This window comes from Tursiops truncatus, chromosome 13 (assembly GCF_011762595.2).
Source record: "Tursiops truncatus isolate mTurTru1 chromosome 13, mTurTru1.mat.Y, whole genome shotgun sequence".
In the NCBI taxonomy this organism is placed as follows: domain Eukaryota; kingdom Metazoa; phylum Chordata; class Mammalia; order Artiodactyla; family Delphinidae; genus Tursiops; species Tursiops truncatus.
Genome location: NC_047046.1, coordinates 47,424,090 through 47,441,646, shown reverse-complemented (window position 1 = coordinate 47,441,646; position 17,557 = coordinate 47,424,090). Strand labels below are relative to the sequence as shown.

Genomic DNA, 17,557 nt, shown 5'->3' with positions numbered 1-17,557 from the left:
TTTTTCTACTTTCTGAGTTATATTTCCCAATGTCCTTTAAATTTACTGTATTTAATAATCTGCTGGGATTTTTTTAGGAAGTACTAAGAAACATTAGCTACCAAGATGAAGAGCACTTTGAAAAGATCTGCACCCCAAAATAATGTCCAACAGAAAATTATCATTCAGATTAAACAAAATGAGCTAACGTTAATTAAAACTCCTCTTTTCTTCTTCCTGGTGAATGTCTCAGTTCTTACCAGTAGCTAACAGATCATGTCAGAGAGTATTTAGACGTTCAGAATCCACAGTCCCCAAAAGAACCTCCAAATCTGAACTCCAGGAGCTAATATCTAAGTAGTTGTTCATCAATTCTACTCCGATGAAGAGAATTTCTGAGGAGCGCTTGTCTTTATCAGTGAGAAAAGCTGGAAGAAAGGGGCCCAACTCAATTATCCCTGCCCTAAATTCTTAGATTCCGAGCTCTTCTGTTTCACGAAGCAACCCTGTGTGAAGTGTCAGCTCTGTGCTCTCCCTCACTGCCCGTCTGTAGTGCTGCATGGCTTTGCATTGCTTAAGGATAAACAGGTTGAAGTTGCATATGGTTAACATTTTTTGTTTGAGCTGGGGCAGGGAGAGATTGATTAGCATCTGCAGGTCTCACATGGTGTCACGAGCAGTAAAGGAATGACTGAAGTAGTTGCAGACAGCATGGAGTCTGCGTTCCTCTCTTTGCCTAAGAAATCATGGATAATTAACACGGATTGAATACAAAGCATGAGAGCAGAGGCATGAGATCAGTAACCCCCATCTCCTCGTGGGATCTCCATATTTACCTGTATTATATGAGGCAATAAAAACCAGAGGAGAAAAGTAATAAAAACGCAATAGTAATAAAAACTTATATTTACATAATTTCTTTCTGCCCCAGGATTCCGAAGCATTTGATGAAAATCATATAGGAAAACCTGTCACGGGACCTGTGACTTATAACTGGCAGAAGAGATAATTAGCAATTACAGGCTGGCCAAAGGAACCAGAGACAAAATGCATTTTAGAAAGAGGGTCCTGCCTTAGGTCTTCTGACTTATCCTGTTACCTTTATGACTATAAATCAGAGTGATCAATTTCAAACATACTCCTACTTCTCATTTGAAAGTGGCGAGAATCATTGAAAGCTCACAAATTCACCAAATGACAATCAACCTGTAACTGTGAAATCCATGCTTACTTAGGGAAGTGTGAAGTGCGCATTTTATGTCCTTTCATCGGTGCTTCCCAACATGGAATTAAAGGACAAGGCCTTCATCTTATGTGCCCAGCATTATCAGGTTTCCCAGACATCTTTCCTATACATGAGCTGAAATTCGTACTGTGGCTATGAAATCAGGCCGGTTTTGTTATGACTTGAAAAGGTTTGTAAGGCACAGATGTCAGCTCCAGCTGTTTTTATCAGTGATCTGCAGGCTACAGTGGTCCTTTGTAAGTTGTGCTCTTACAAATGCCATGAGGGTGTGTTCTACTAACACCCACATATTGAGAATCCCCACCAAAAACTGGATTTGAGAGAGAAATTGTGCTTGAAGCCAAGAGGACTTTTGAAAGATTAGACAGTAATAAAATAACTACTTCCCCAGAACATGAGGACTTCTGTGGCAAATCCATTGCTTTTCAACTCAACAAAATCTCTTGTATGTATCAGACAGGTGCCAGTTATAATTCTACTCCTCATAATAATAGTGAATGCACATGATGTAGGTATTCTGGAAAGTCTTTAAGCATATTACCTCGTTTAAGCCTCAACAACATGATGAGGTAGGTACTACTTTTATTCCCATGTAAGGATCGCAAAGTTTGGGACGGTTAAATTATCTGCTAACGTCACAACCATTTGCAAAGTGCCCTTGCTTCTAAAATAAAGTCACAATGAAATCATTCTTTAGTCTTATCTCTCAGATTCTTATCTCTAGATAATAAGTCCAAGAAATAAGAGAAAGTAAATGCCCTCCTGCCAGTTTAATTGAAAGAAAAGTGAGGAGTAGAATCTCATAAAATCAGAGATGAGACAGCAAATATAAAATCAGCCCAATATCCTAGCTATTGATATCATGTCATTATTTTTTATCAATTCACCCAACAAAGACTATATATTTTTCATTGCTATAGTGGAAATCACAACTAAACGGTTATAATACCAATTACACTAGAAAAATAAAGCATAAGCAAAGGGTTTTTATGTTCTACTCGATATGACTTCATGAGACAAGATATAATAGATGATATTACCTATTTGTGAATTTCTCCAATCCACTTATTCACTCTACACACTCCCAGCCTCAGTTTCCCCTCTAAAATCCTCCCAGCTCAAAAATTCAATGATCCTATAATTCTAAGTCACAGCAGTTTTTTGAAAGTATGCTTTTCTCATTATTCTTTTTATGCCTTTCAAATATAAGACAGTTGATATTAACCAAGTATTCTCAAATAGTCTCACAAACATTGGATGTTCATTATAGCAATCCTGACTCCAACAAACTTTCATGAATCAACCTGTTATAAAATAAAGTGTTACAGTAAGGCAGGTAAATATTATCATCTGCTACAGCTTCCCAAAACATTCTTCATAAGTGATGTTTTATGTGACATGATTGGAAAGCACTGCCATCCCCCTTAAGGTTAAACTTGTGATCGTCATGTAGATAGGAAATAAAAACCTCTGCATAGAATTGTATTCATATCATTTATGAAGCAGAAGCAAAGAATCACAGAGAATGAAACGTTTTCATAACAGCAAAGAACCACAGCTAATATTTTTTGAGTCTTTACTCTGTGCAACACTTTATAGGCATTACCTCATTTAAATTAAATGTATAATAATCGTGGGTAAGACTTCTTGAGGCTTCTCTCATTTAATACTCACAATAACCCTATGAAGTAATAAAGTAGATAACTGATATTCTACTCAGCATATTATTATTTAGAATGTTCACATTTTATTTGAATTGTTTCTCAAATTCTCCCCCATTAATAACAGAGACTGTTATTTTCCATCCAATGTATCTCTCCTTCTTCCTTTACTAAGAGAATGCTAATTGGATTAAGGGTGCCAACGTGCCCATATAAACACTTGCATTCCCAGCCTCTCCAGTAGTGAGAGGTGTTCCTGTTACACACGCCTGACCAATAATATATAGACAGAAATTTCCTGCTAGGAACTCTGAGAAAGCCTATTTATTTATTTATTTATAGCAGTAAGACCAACGGCAGCAAAGAGTTCAGCTTTTTATTGACCCTGTTACTAAAGAGGTTTAGTCAAAAAGACCAAAGCACATGCCATCATAAGACTCTTCAGATTCTTCTTTCTTTGTTTCTGCTTTCTTCTCCTCAGCTGGGGCAACAGTGATGGAGGGGGCAGGACCCCCTGCTAGGGCAGCATCAGCTGCTGGGGCGGGTCCACCAGTCCGCACATTGCGCATGAGGAGCCCGATGTTGACATTGGCCAAAGCCTTTGCAAACAAGCCTGGCCAGAGATGTTCAACATTTACACCGGCTGCTTTAATGAGCGCATTTATCTTATCCTCCGTGACTGTCACCTCATCGTCGTGCAGGATGAGGGCCAAGTAGATGCGTGCCAGCTCCAAGACGGAGGCCATGGTGCGGGCAAGTGCTAGGTGGGGCTGTCGGGCATGGTGCTAGTCGCTGGATGAAGCGAGGGCCTCACCCCAAAAGCGGCCTTTGCTTCTCCAGAAGGACTGAGCAGCTTAGAGGCAGCTGAGGAAAGGCAAGTAAGCCTTTTTGAATAGGACAGTTTGTGCTCTTGCCCGAGAAGATGTTTAAGGGGACACACGCTGCAAACAGACGGTCCTGGGTGGATTTACCCTGACCCAGTCACATCTTGTTTTTCTTTCCGTACCACTTCGTACTTCTGGGTGTCAGGCCCCTTCCTCTCTTCCAAAGTGGGGCCATTGGAAAGTGTGGTCTTCACACTCAGTTTGGATGGAACTCAGCACAATCTGGAGAATGTGAGAGGATCCTTAAAGGAATGCCGTTGATGGACAGCATCCATGCACTAAAGCACAGGAGCAGGCAAAGTTGTGCTCACCAGGCTTTCACCTCCCTTCTTTGTCACTTCCTCTCCAGATGCTGATATTTCTTTCCAGGTGAGTCTAACCCTGACCTCCTGTAAGGTCATTGTCCCACCACCATCAAACCAGATCTACCAGCCTGGGAGGCTGAAAGTGGAGAGTGGTAAGGGGGATTCCTCTGCCTCTCCCTCTAGTATCTTCCTAATCTGTTAGATCCTTCACTCTTTTAAATAGTTCAAATCTAAATTTGTAAGTAAAATCATAGAAATACTAGAAACTGTGTTGTAGTTGAAAATGCATTTAATATTAGGGTTGAAATGTATTGATAACTGTGATATCAAAGCAACAAATACTTTAAAGGAAAAGGTAAACTCCACACACGTTTGAACTGTCTGAAACAAAATAATTGAAAAACCTTTTAAACTGGAAAAATATTTATAACATATGTGACATTTAGATTTTACTATCTTTAATATATGGAGGGTTCTTAAAAATTAATTTTTAAGAAAGAGCACGTATTCCAATAAACAAATGAGCAAAGAACATGAACCGGCAGTAAAACACATACACACACAACTAAAGATAGACCAGGAGAGGCTTCCATGGTCGTGCAGTGGTTAAGAATCCGCCTGCCAATGCAGGGGACAAGGGTTCAAGCCCTGGTCCAGGAAGATCCCACATGCCACGGAGCAACTAAGCCCGTGCGCCACAACTATTGTGCCTGCGCACCTAGAGCCCGTGCTCTGCAACAAGAGAAGCCACCGCAATGAGAAGCCCACGCACCGCAATGAAGAGTTGCCCCTGCTCGCTGCAACTAGAGAAAGCCTATGCACAGCGACGAAGACCCAACGCAGCCAAAGGTAAATAAATAAATATTTTTAAAAAACAAAAAAACAATAGACCAGGAAAAAGTTTTAAGTTCAATTATTTCAGCTAGTCAAATAAAAGCTGATTAAATCAGTGAGTTTTTGCCTAGAAAATGTACTTTAAAATTGATAATATTCAGGGATAATGATGCAGGAATCATCAATAAGCTTAAGGAGTATAAATTGGTACAGCTATGCTGGATGTAACTTTGGAAAAATATATCCATTTTTTTAATCCTAAAATTGTGTACAAACTATGACCTAGTAATTCTTCCTCTAAGAATTCACCCTAAGAAAATGATTACAGATGTAACAAAGATTTATTTACCAAGGTTGTTTATCAATGTACTTGTTTACAATAACCAAAAACATGGATAGAACCTCTAGCCCAACATTAGGGAACTGGTTGAATAAACTGTGTATACCCATATAATGGGAAATTATAAAATCATTTTGAATAAGATTGAAAAATAGCATTTAGGAAGATAGAAATATATTCATGTTATATTGTGGGGAAAGGTTACAAAATAGTTTATACAGTGTGATTCATTATTGTAATATTTGTAAATAAGAACATCCATGGAAATAAAGAAAAACTATATACCATAACACAGGTTATTTCTGGTTGATGATACTGCAGTGTTTCTTATTTTCTCTTTACCCCTTATCTAATTGTATAAATCTTCTACCATGAACATCAATTGTTGTCATAAGACACTATTATTTTAAACTATTAAAGTTAATGGCAAATAATTAGATAATCAAGTAGTCAAGGAATTAATTTTGATGCAATATGAGAAAGTTGGTTTGAAATATGTAACAGGGGAGTATCAGAGCATTTAAATCCCAACGTGGGAATGAGGAAAGCAATTGTGTCATGGAAAAAAAGAATTCAAATAAAACAAGTGTACAGAGGAAGACAAGCTGAGATTTGAAACTGGTAAAGAGGGGAAAGGATGATATTGACTATTAGCTCAGATAAGAAAGTCAAGGAGCAAGCTTTCAGCGCATTTGAGTATTATAAGTCAACTTACTATCATACAAAACAATAATGTGTTTTTATTCAGTGCAAATGTGGTAATGGCCAAATTACTTGCTCTAAAATGCAAACACCTTAAAGGGGAGCTAGTAGAACACTGGAAGCAGTTAACTGATCTCCAGCATGATTGGGATTTTCAGGCTGGTGTTAAGTTTAACAATCTTGAAAGGTGTTTTGGAGTTCAAATGCAAAATAAGTCCCTCCCTTGGAGGGAATTCTGTGAATTAATTGGAGACACAGGCATTTACAGCTCACAGTTTTCCTCATTTGCTGGAGGGTATCGTTATCTTTATAGCTCTATATATAAAATAGGCAAATGTCCTTGGTCATGCCTCTTCCCATGAAAAATTGATCATGTGCTGGGAAGCAAGGGGAAGCCCCAAAAAAGTCTGCCAATGGACAGAGATACAGATACATAACCCAACACAAAGGCACATCAGTTTAGAAAACTGATGCCTTTCCCCAAGCATCAAGGAATTTTCCTCTTAGGGGGAAAATGGTTATTTCTGAGGACTACTCGTGATCACTCCCAGAATTTTCTTATGTTCCAGAAAAACCACCACATAGAAATTTCCACCACAGTAGTATTCATATTTCCTAGCACATAGGTGTATAGAATGCTACAGCAATTGGCTACAAAGTGGACAGAAAGTTTTGTGGTTAATCAAACCAACTTGCCTTGTGAAGCAGGTATACCTGGATTTACTACTGAACTTGTTTTCCTTATATGCAAAATTGAGATAACAACACCTCACTTACACAGTTGTTTAGAAGATAAAAGTAAATAATACTTATAATGTTGGATCCATAACAAACAATAGCTATCATTGGGACATGTTTTTTGGGGGGGAGGAAGTTGGGGAGAACTTACTGTAAATGTATAAGACATGAAATACAGTTGACCCTTGAACAACATGGGTTTGAACTGAGCAGGTCCACGTATATGTAGATTTTTTTTCAGTAGTAAGTACTACAGTACTACACGGGTTTGTGGTGGTTGAATCCACAGATGTGGAACTGTGGACACAAGGGTCAACCATAACTTATATGTGGATTTTCCATTGCCCGGGTGGTCAGTGCCCCTAACCCCTGCATTGTTCAGGGATCAACAGCATATGTAACTTGAACTGAAATACATTATTACAATAGCAGTGTTTTGGCTGACAACTTTTTATCTGAAATGCCACAAAGATCCTAAGCAAAGTTCAAATGGTTCTATTTATAATAAAGTTGGAAATGCATTTCAAATTCATATTTTTATCAGGTGTGGCCAGCATTTTAACAATTATTTTGACTTTTTAGCTCCATTCACATTCTCAGTGGCAAGTATATTTGTCCCATTTTTAGACCATTCTATACACTTAGCACAGCCTATGTGAGCCAACATGCTTATATTAATGTCAAAAGACCGGTGAGATTGTTTTCCTGCTCTCAATAATTAAAACATTTCTGTAGTCTGGTACCTAAATCAGTAAAGAATAGAAAATTGTTAAGACACTGTTAAGCTATCTCCATTTGTGAATTTTTCTTCTGTTTCTTTCTTTTTTTTAACAAAGTAAGTTAAGTTTTGCCTTATTCACATAAGATATTTTAGAGAAAAAACTTTTCAGATATAATAATTTTCAAAGGAAATGTCTTATGCAAGCTTATTTGAGCCTGTTCTTATAGAAGCAATCTTTCTGAGCCATTGATTGCAACCTATAACCACTACAATATGGTGACATAAGTGACAATGACATGGTCAGTTAATCAGGAGTACATTTATTTTCGTTTAACAAAATTTGAATCAAGTGTTTTAGATCTAGAAGACTTCAGTCCCCTCTTTTCAGAGAGGGCAAGCTGTTTGGCTAAGGATTCAAAGCCGGTTAACAACAAAACCTGCCTTAAAACTCAGGTACCCAGCCTTCAGGTAAAAAGTGAAGTATTGGCATTTCTGAGAAAGGGTCAGGAATAGATTTTAATAATCAGCTTTTAAACACAATATTACAAAGCACACCGTATACACGTGCTGTTTCTTAGCTAGATGGTTTTGCTTGTAATTTCCAGGGTTGTGAGTAGAATGGAGTTGTTGAGTAGCATGATAAATGTTTGAGTCTCTGCTCTGCCATTTCATACAACCATAAACTTTTCCATCTATGAAATGGGAACAATAGCATCTGCCTCACAGGGGCATTAGGAGAATAAAATGAGAGAGATTATGAAAGTAAAATCAATTTTTAAACTAATAAAAAGTTTGAAAATGTTCAGGAGTGGTATTATCTTTATTAATCAGCTTACAAAAATCCTGGCTCCATTGTTGTGAATGAACTTGATTTCAGGCTCTCACGCTTATTTCAGCAACATAGCTCTTAGATTTAAGATATTGAGGATTTTTCTCACCAGTGGGATTTTTGCTATGCAATAAGAAAATATAAGTAATAAGGCCAAAATAAGGCCATCTAATTACATCAGGGGATTCTGATAACAGCATAAACCATGAAAGTGGAACCTAAGTGCTTTACTATCTGAATCATAAAACAGAAATACATTCTGTTATTGCATTATTATGAATTCTTTATTTTTATAATACAGATTTGAGAGTGCTTCCCAAATTGTCATTTTTATACTGAATATGTTCCTGTTAATTTTTCATATTGATGTTAATATTATTTCACAATATCATGCCATTTTTACTAATGGATTTTTTTTTTGTAAATAACCATAGTTTCCACATAAAAAACATGATGGAGTTGAAGTCTCTGCTATAGTCATTAATTCCCCCATGTAATACACCAATTAGGCCTGTATCATATCTGCAAAAATATACATAAGGCCGTTTGCACATAATTCATACCCATACCTAATGATAACCTCATAAACTGTTTTCCCACCATTGAAGCACACATGTTTAACTTTGAAATGTGTTGCCAGAAGAATGCCTTTGAAAAAACGAATCCCACTGCAGATGAAGTCTCATCAATTGCTGCTTTTTTTTCTACTGTATACTTTATGAATTGCCTCATCATAATTAACTCCAGCCACTGGAATTAATTACTCCAGATGATCTGGAAATTGGTCTTCTCAATTCCTCTGAAATTCGTCAAGATCATCCTGCAAAGCGGGGGAAGGGGTTTGAATAAAGCAAAAATGTCTTTGAAAAACTGAATATGTTTTAGTGTTTTGTTTTTGAGAGAAGGAGAAGTAGCACAGGAAGATGACTTTAGGCATATTTTATTCTTTTTTCGTTCCATAAAATGATAGACATTAGGAGCTGAAAGTGATCATAGTGAATTTCTGGTTCAACCCCTTCCTTCCATACACATGGAAGGGAGAGCCTAAAAGCTTGGGTGAATTGGCCAAGGTCCACGTGGTCATGGACTCATGATCCAAAACCCATGTCAGGGCTCTGTTTAGCAGTAAAATAAGAAAGAAAGATAGATGATTGATTTCACAGACTTTCTCATACAGAAACCACACATGGCACTGAGGAGTTACAGATGAGAAGGATGTACTGAAAATGAACACTTTGCTAAAAGCATACTAGGATGCTCATTTGAGGAAGCTTTCAGTTTGATTCAGCCCATCTCAACTTGGTCCCAATTGTTTTCAGGTTTTCCATCACAGTCATTCTTCCCTAAATCTGTTATAATTAGAGACCATTTATATTTGATAGAACAATTCTGTGTCAGCCAACTGCAAGGAAAATTGGAAAATAGTTGATACCAGTTTACGAGTTTTTAACTGTCAGAGGAGATTTTACCTTTTGAATAATGTACATATTTGTTAGTGTCAACTCTTCCAAAATGTTAGCATTCTTTCAAAACATGCTAGATTCTCTCTTAGAAAGAGTACATAGGATCCAACCAGAGCAGAAACCTGTTAATCAGGGATTGGAGGCAAGGAATATCGCAGAGTATGTCACACCTTTATATAAAGCAGAAATTGGTGTAAATGGGGAATATATGAGTAAATAAAAAATAATAAAAGTAGGTTTTTAAAAATTGTTTTCCCCTATATTCTCCGCAAGTTCCTGATACAACAAAATAAAGGGTGACATGGTGTCAGTTGAGTCTTTCCAGCAGCAGATCCTCAGACAGAGCTAGAAATGCAAGGTATTAATTGGGGATAATGCCTGTTACAGATAAAGGGGAGAAGGAACAAGAACAGTTAGAGAAAACTTTCAGACTCTGATGTAGGTCTGATGCCTGTGGAAGTACAAGGGAAGGAAGGAGAGTCAGGTAGGGAGAACCTCAGCCTGTGGGGCAGCTCTGAGGAAGCTTCGGTCAGCCAACAAGGGGCTGCAGGACAATAAGCTCCCAGAAAGCAGTGGGAGAGATACCGCTCTCCAGAGATCGCAAGCCCTTCACCACTGTTTTGCTCAATGGTCTGCTGAGGGCTGCCATGCAAGTGCTCGGCACTGGCTTAAAAGCCGAGGCAGATCCCAAGGTCACCTACACTCAGAGGCTGTTGGCTACTCACGCTCCTTGTAGCAGGTCTTCCCTTGAAGGGATGGCTGAGTGGTGCACCAGGATGGCTTTCACTTACAGGCATCGATTCCTTTCCAGTGTGATTGCATGGGCTGAAATTGATGACAGCCAATCAGGTCACTGCATTGCTGCTGCCAACTTTAATTTGGATGTGTACTCTTTCCCAATGACTTACCCAATTACTTTCATAAAGAAATTCCTTTGTGAAAAATTTCCACATCTTACCAAGTCAAAAAACATATCATAAACACTTTTGCAACCTTCTCAGGTCATGGACTGTTTCTCCACAGATGCGACCCACCCCCTCAAACCCATTGAAAGCACTAAATGAAAGTAAAAGTAACTTTGTGTTTAGGAACAACTAATTCTGACACGTTCCCTTCTTATTCTGGAAAATGTATTCTCTCCCCTGCATATCCATAGGACATTTACTCAACCTTGATTCTTCTCATTGATTTTTGTCTCCCCACAGAAAAGCTTTGTCCTGCTGATTTGTTTTAATCAAATTGCTCAGTGATATAAAACAGAAAATAAAGGAAGGTGAGTTTTGCTTGTTTGCTCTGGATGTATTCTGGAGCAGTTTGATTTCTGTTCCCTCTTCCCCGGCTGGGTCTGTGTGCATGACCTTCATTGATGTCGGCCGTCAGGGTCCTCAGGACCTCACACAGGCCAATACACAGAGCTGGCCTGGCTCCCGGGGCCCTGTCCCCTAGGCCCCGCAGGGTACTTGATGGTGTTGAAGGCAAACTGACTCAGAAGAAATTTTTTTCCTCTTTGTCCGAATTTAAATCCATGTTATTTCCATGATTTTGAGCTATAAATGTAATGTTTTCATCTAACAGCAGAGGATAATGCATTTCCAAATTTAATCTTGAGCCCTAACCTCACCCCAGATTCTAAAATCATGTATTCCAGTATTTGCTCGACATCTCCATTTGATGGGTGATTAATAGGAAAAGACATCTCAGACTTAACATGTCCAAAGCAGAACTCTTGATATCCCCTCCCCTAAACCTGTTCCTCCTTCAGTCCTTTCCCACTTGGTAAACAGTACCTCTACCCTCTAGTTGCTCTGGTCAAAAATTGTGGACTTGCCCTTGACTCTTCTTCCTCACCTTTGTATTCTATCCATGAATGAATCATCTCACCTCTCCCTAGAGCATTTCTAACCATGTCCACCATTACAACCCTAGCCCAAACCACCATCAGCTCTCACCTGGGTTATTTCAAGAGTCTCCTGAGTGGTCTCCCTGCTTCTTTTGCCTCTTCAATCTATTTTCCTTTCTTGCTGCCAGAGTGGTCCTTTTAGCATAAGATATATCATCTCACTCCCTTTACCAAAACTCTTCAAAGACTTGTCTTTTCATTCTGAATAAAATCTGAAGTCCTCGCCATGGTCTATGGTGCTTTCCATTATCTGTGCCCCGACTACTACTCGGACTGCATCTCCTGTCACTGTCGCTTTTTCCCACTCTGTTCTAGCCCTCGGACTTCCTTGCTCTTCTTTGAGTAAGTCAAGCTCACACTTACCTTAGGGTCTTTGCATCTGCTTTTCCTTCTGCCTGGGCCAATCCATCCAGCTGTACTGAGGGACAAGGGCTGCTTCTGGAAGAGAAGCAAGAGCATGAGAGGTAGTTAGAGGAAGCTCAGAGGGCTCAAAGCCAGGAGTGACCTAGCGATGCACAGACACAACAGAAAGTGGATTTGGGGCTTGAGTCAACTTTCCCTAAGCCTCAAAACACTGGGGAGCTCCAGCTGCCAACTGAGCCGTACTAAACAATGGTGAAGAACCTCCCACTCTCTGCCCCCAAAGGAAATATTTACTGTTGGCTTTCACAAACCCAGTGCTTTACATATCTTATTCCCGTAAATCCCTACAACGATACTATGGGGTACATATGATTATTATCCATCATTGGTGTACATCCACACAGGGTTTATATGTTTCACATATGGTGAGGGTCCATGTCACACAGTCGAGGAATAAAGGCAGAGCCAAACACAGGTTGAGCCAATGACTCCAGAGCTCCTGCTTTTCTCTTCATGTCATGCATGCTCCTAGTTAAATAAGACCATTCGCTACAATCCCCACAACTTTCCATTTCCCCGTTTATGATATTGCATCAGAATATCCCCTCACACTCCCAACTCCTCCTTAAATTCTTACTTGTACTTCCAGGACCAGCTCCAGTGATCACCTGGACCACCCTCCTCCCCACCTCAAATAAGAACGAGAGACTTTCCTCCCTATCTTCATGGTTTGTGGACGTGGTCTGTGCCTCGGTTGTACCCTCATTGCTGTCAGGTGTATACGTGTCTAACTCCACCCCATCAATCCTAAGCAACTGGAGGCTAGAGCCGTATTTTCATCATATTTTTACCCCTCAACACACAGGACAGTGCCTTACACGTGTTGGATGTTCACCAATGCAGTTGCAGTTGAGTAGACTTGAATGGAAATAATACGACCAGGTCCTAGTTTGCTGGTCATTGGTAATAAAGGCCAACTTTCATTGATCACTTTCTAGGTGCCAGGTGCTTGCTAATCCTTTACGTGATTATCTCAATTTATTCCTCACAATAACCCTATGACCTGGGAAATGTTATTATTCACATTTAGCATGGAATGGAACTGAACAACAGAGAGGTTAACTCACTTTACCAGTGACTTCAGCCCTAGGAAATGGCAGGATTTGAACCCAGGCTGTCTGAATTGAGATAGCCCCATGAGGTAACTATTACACTATCCAAAATTGAATTTTGTGACCTCAGTAACTACTGTAACGATTGCCTCTTTTATTCCAATCCTGCCCACAGCTGTGCCACGTGATGCTCTACTGTCTGCGCATCTGCCTGTTTTAAGCTGCATTTCAGGGCAGGATCCAGGAACCAGAGAGACTCACTTTGTCAAGAGGTGGATGTCATATGTGTGCAGCGTGGCTCTGGGGCTACATCTAAAGCAAGTCCCAGAGTTTGGAATTCCCACTTGAGGTCTTAACTGCATCCACATAATACCACTGACGACTATGAATCGGTCTAACCAGACTCACTCATCCTAAAAATAAAGAATTCTTTTTTTTTCTTATTGATGAAAATGTGTGAAGATTCAGGAGACCAGTTAACATCTTAGTGACCATGGTTTTGGCCCACAGTGATCACCCATCCTGACAAAAATGATGGACACAGCTATCAAACCCCGGACATGGGCCAACACCATGGTGCACGCTGGCCACGGCCGTCCAGTCTTCAAATCACCTACCAGACCATAGGCTTCACTGCTGCCTGAGACAGGAGCTCTTAAGAACACGGACTCACAGAGAATATTAAATCTTAAAGAACTTCTGTGGTGACTGCTGAGAGGTTGACTAAAATTTGGGGCTGATTTGAACATTTAAAACTAGCTTTTTCCACTTGGATATCTATTTGTTTCTACATCTTAAAAAAGACAGATACCTTTTCTCTTAATAATAATAAATAATCACATTTTTAAAACTGTACAAGATGGATAACTGCTCCTTAACTTGCAAGTGAAAATTAATTTCTTCATCTCAGATGTAACTGGATGGATTGCAGTATTGATCTGAGCACATTCTGTACAATTCCTAATAATATCAACAGAGAAGGAGGGGGCTGAGGTGTGACCTCTCAGATTCTGCAGTCCCTTGACAGTGTTGAGCATTTGTCATTAACAGAGGGAACTAAGTTCCTCTACTCAGAGGGAATAGGATTTACAAACTGTAGCACACACAAACACACTTAGAAGATAAAATGGAAGGGGGATGCCAATGATTTGTTTGTCATTTGAGATGGAGACAGGGGAGGACTGGTATTGTTTCATCTGAGTCAAGTAGCAGAAAGTCTGAATTTAAGTGCAGCTCATTTGATTTTATTACGTGGATATTAGCAGATTGGTCTCTTTTCACCCATGCCTGCTGCCCTGTTTTTGGTCATTAGATTATTTGATTTGACACCCATCATACAAATAGGTTGTGCTGTATCAGGGCTGATAGGAGGAACAGAGGAGGAAGAAAAATTGCACAGCTGGTAGTACAGTGAACCCAAAAATATACAGCAATGTACCAGAGGGAATAGTCATCAACACGAAGTGAATAAGCACCCAGACTATTGATTACATGCTGCTCACAGAACACCAGGCGTTTCTGCCAACCCCTTTCTACTCATACACTGAACTGCAGACAGCATGCTGTACCTTGCATCATCAGTTTTGATGAATAATGCACTGATAAGCACTGCAGCCAGTATTCCGGGGAGCTGGGTAGCCAGATGTCATCTGGATCTCCAGTAGTTTGAACCCTGGGTCTCTGACAGACACTGATAAAAATCCAAGGCAAGCACTGCAGAGGGGGCAAGGCCACTGCAAGATTCTGGTGAATATCATGGCGTTTGGAAAATGAATGAGAATCAGCTTTGTCATGTGCAGCATTTTGAAGCATAATTTAAACAGAGGGTTAGTTGCTAAGTGGCAACGCCGGTGAGGTGAACTTCCATCTGAGACTTGTTGGGAAATCGCACACACAAAGAAAGGGCTTTTGAGAGGAAATCATTTTTAAAGGGCTTAAATCCACTTGGCTACAAATGGGCCATCGTGACAAACAGATGGAACGGGTTCCCTCCACGATGGAATTCAGACGGTGGATATGACAGATTTGAATGTCGCCTTGGCGGGAGGGGGCGTGGGATCTGATTCCCCCCGCCCCGCCCCCCCCCCCCCCCCCCCCCCCGTTCACTGCACACTCGAAGCGTTTCAGCAGGAGTGCTGCATAGATCATGTTTTAATTCCATCATTACAGGTAAATGTTCAAAAGGATCCATTAGACACAAGGTTTCCTACACTCAGTAACTGCAGACCTACCTCAGGTCGTTTTATGAGTGAAACCTGGAGTTCGGGCAACCATTGTCTTTGCTCTATTTAATTCTTCATCTAGACAACAGATTTTTCTGACCCTAGATTCACAATGGTCTCTGGCTCCATCCTCAATTGCAATCGGCTTTCCTTCTCCACTCCTTTCCAGGACGTCTCCTCCCTGCAGCTCCTCCCAGCCCTGCCACACTTTTCTCCAGCAGCCTCGACTCTTCCAATATACTCAGCCTCCACAACCCACACTGTCAGTGTCAAACGCTGATACCTGGCAAATCTATTCCCATAGCTGGAAGGACTCAATGATAAATCTCCAATGTGGGAGATTTAAGCTACAAACATTGTGAAGCTCAAGCTATTACTTTGACACTGTCCCAACTTGGACCCACTGCACCAGACTGGATCACGTGAGCCGAGAACCAGAGGGCATCCTGGGTGGTCATTGCCTGGAATGTACAGACAAAAGCCACACGAGCTTTGGGTGGCAACACCCCTATGAGGTCAGTCACTTCAGGCTCATTCTAATAGCATCATAACAGGCAAAACTCAGATGAGGTCAAAGTAGTTTTCCAAAATCCCTAAAGTAGCCCGTAATGTATAATACAAATAATTTTGTATATGCAAATGTATAGTAGGATATTATAATAGCATTTCCACGTAAAATATCCTTTTGTAATAGAGTTTCTCTCAACAAGGAAGAAGACAACCGAAAGCAAAGCCCATACTCTCCTTTTCCTCACTCCCTGCCTGTGGTCTGAGTGGAGACAGGCTCATCTGCACTGGTGTGTTGGGGGGATTTTTGGTTTTATTTTTACTTGTTATTATTTTAAAAAATTGAAACACAGAAGAGTAGAAAGAATAGTATACTGAACATCCATGCAACATTTACTAAGTTGTGAAAGACATTAATCTTGGTATATTTGCTTTACCTTTTCTGAGAGGGGGACTGAAAATGCAAAATAAATTACAGATACTGTATGTTACCCAAAAAACTTCAGTATCTCCTTCAAAAGGGAATTTTCTTTAATGGCCCAATTTTATTATCACACCAGCAGAATTTATAACTTCTTAATATCATCTAACATCCAGTCCGTATTCAAATATCCTTTAGTATACTCAAAATACCTTCTATAGTTAGTTACTTTGAACTTGAATCCAATTAAGCAACATGCATTGTATTTTCTTTCCCCTGCACTATTTAAATAGGTATTATTTCTGTCTGTCTCTCTCTCTCTCTGTCTCTCTCATTAAGTGCACTTAAGTAAACTTCATTAAGTTAAAATGTGTAATATGCAATTTGTCTTAATGATAATATAAAGAACATGAAATATGTCTTAATAGAACATAGTAGAAAATTTCATGGGATAATAAGGACTAAAACAATAAATGTACTTTGGGGGATTAAAAAAATATATGTTCACAAGTTCTTTGATACTCCTTTCAGGAGTTGAAGGTTAATTCCCTTCCCTTTGATGTGTGGGCTGAACTCAGTGACACATTTCTAATGAACAGAATATGGCAAATGGGATGAGATGGGCTTTTGACAGATTGCAGTTTCCATCTTGAATGTGATCTCTCGCCTCTCTCTCTGTCTTTCTCCTCTTCTCTCTCTCCTCATATCTTTCTCAGAAACCACGTCCTGTGAGCAGCCTTATCACAACTGCATTGCCTGTGCCTCAACTTCCCATTTAGAAGCACCCAAAGCCTCAAGACCCTTTTAGCCAACAGCCAGAGAATTCTTGGTCTCATAATTTCACAGCTCAGCTACAGTTACCACTCTGCTATCCTATCACGGTCTTAGAAGAGAAATCAGGAAGCAGCCCTGACATCCAGGAACTGGTCTGACACTTACAGCAAGGACTCAGCATTGTTTGAAGCTGGCTTGGTGCTCACAGCCAGGCCATGTGTTTATATATTCTTCTGTTAAACATAGATTATCTCACAGAACCATCATCAGACAAGGTCACTTAGATAAAACAAGACCACTTCATAATTTTGGCCGAATACAGATGAAAGCAAGGTCTCCGTGCCACCCATGAAATACCAAACATCCCCCTGTATAGGCTAACGTGAATGACTGTTCCTTCTTTACCAACCATTACGGCTCTATCCTGACCCAGGGTACCCTTCCTGTCATGATAGAATGACTCCTGCTTTCTATCCTGTCCAGAGTGAACTCCAGCCTCCTTGGACCCCTTCCCAAGTCATCCAACCAAAGTCCAAGTCCCCTAATAGGCTCTTTC

General features: G+C 40.0%; 1 protein-coding gene across 2 annotated transcripts; it reads right to left on the bottom strand.

The window, feature by feature from the left end:
- Positions 1–3,287: 3,287 nt before the first annotated feature.
- On the bottom strand, positions 3,288–3,632 carry LOC101333186 (large ribosomal subunit protein P1-like). Of its 2 annotated transcripts, XM_004316706.1 has the most exons (2): positions 3,562–3,632; positions 3,288–3,486 (listed from the first exon to the last, which is right to left on the bottom strand). In XM_004316706.1, exons 1-2 carry the CDS (start codon positions 3,630–3,632, stop codon positions 3,288–3,290), a joined length of 270 nt encoding a protein of 89 aa, XP_004316754.1. The 2 variants fall into 2 exon arrangements, with proteins under 2 accessions (XP_004316754.1, XP_004316753.1); XM_004316705.1 differs by having other exon boundaries at positions 3,288–3,632.
- Between the last annotated feature and the right edge of the window lie 13,925 nt (positions 3,633–17,557).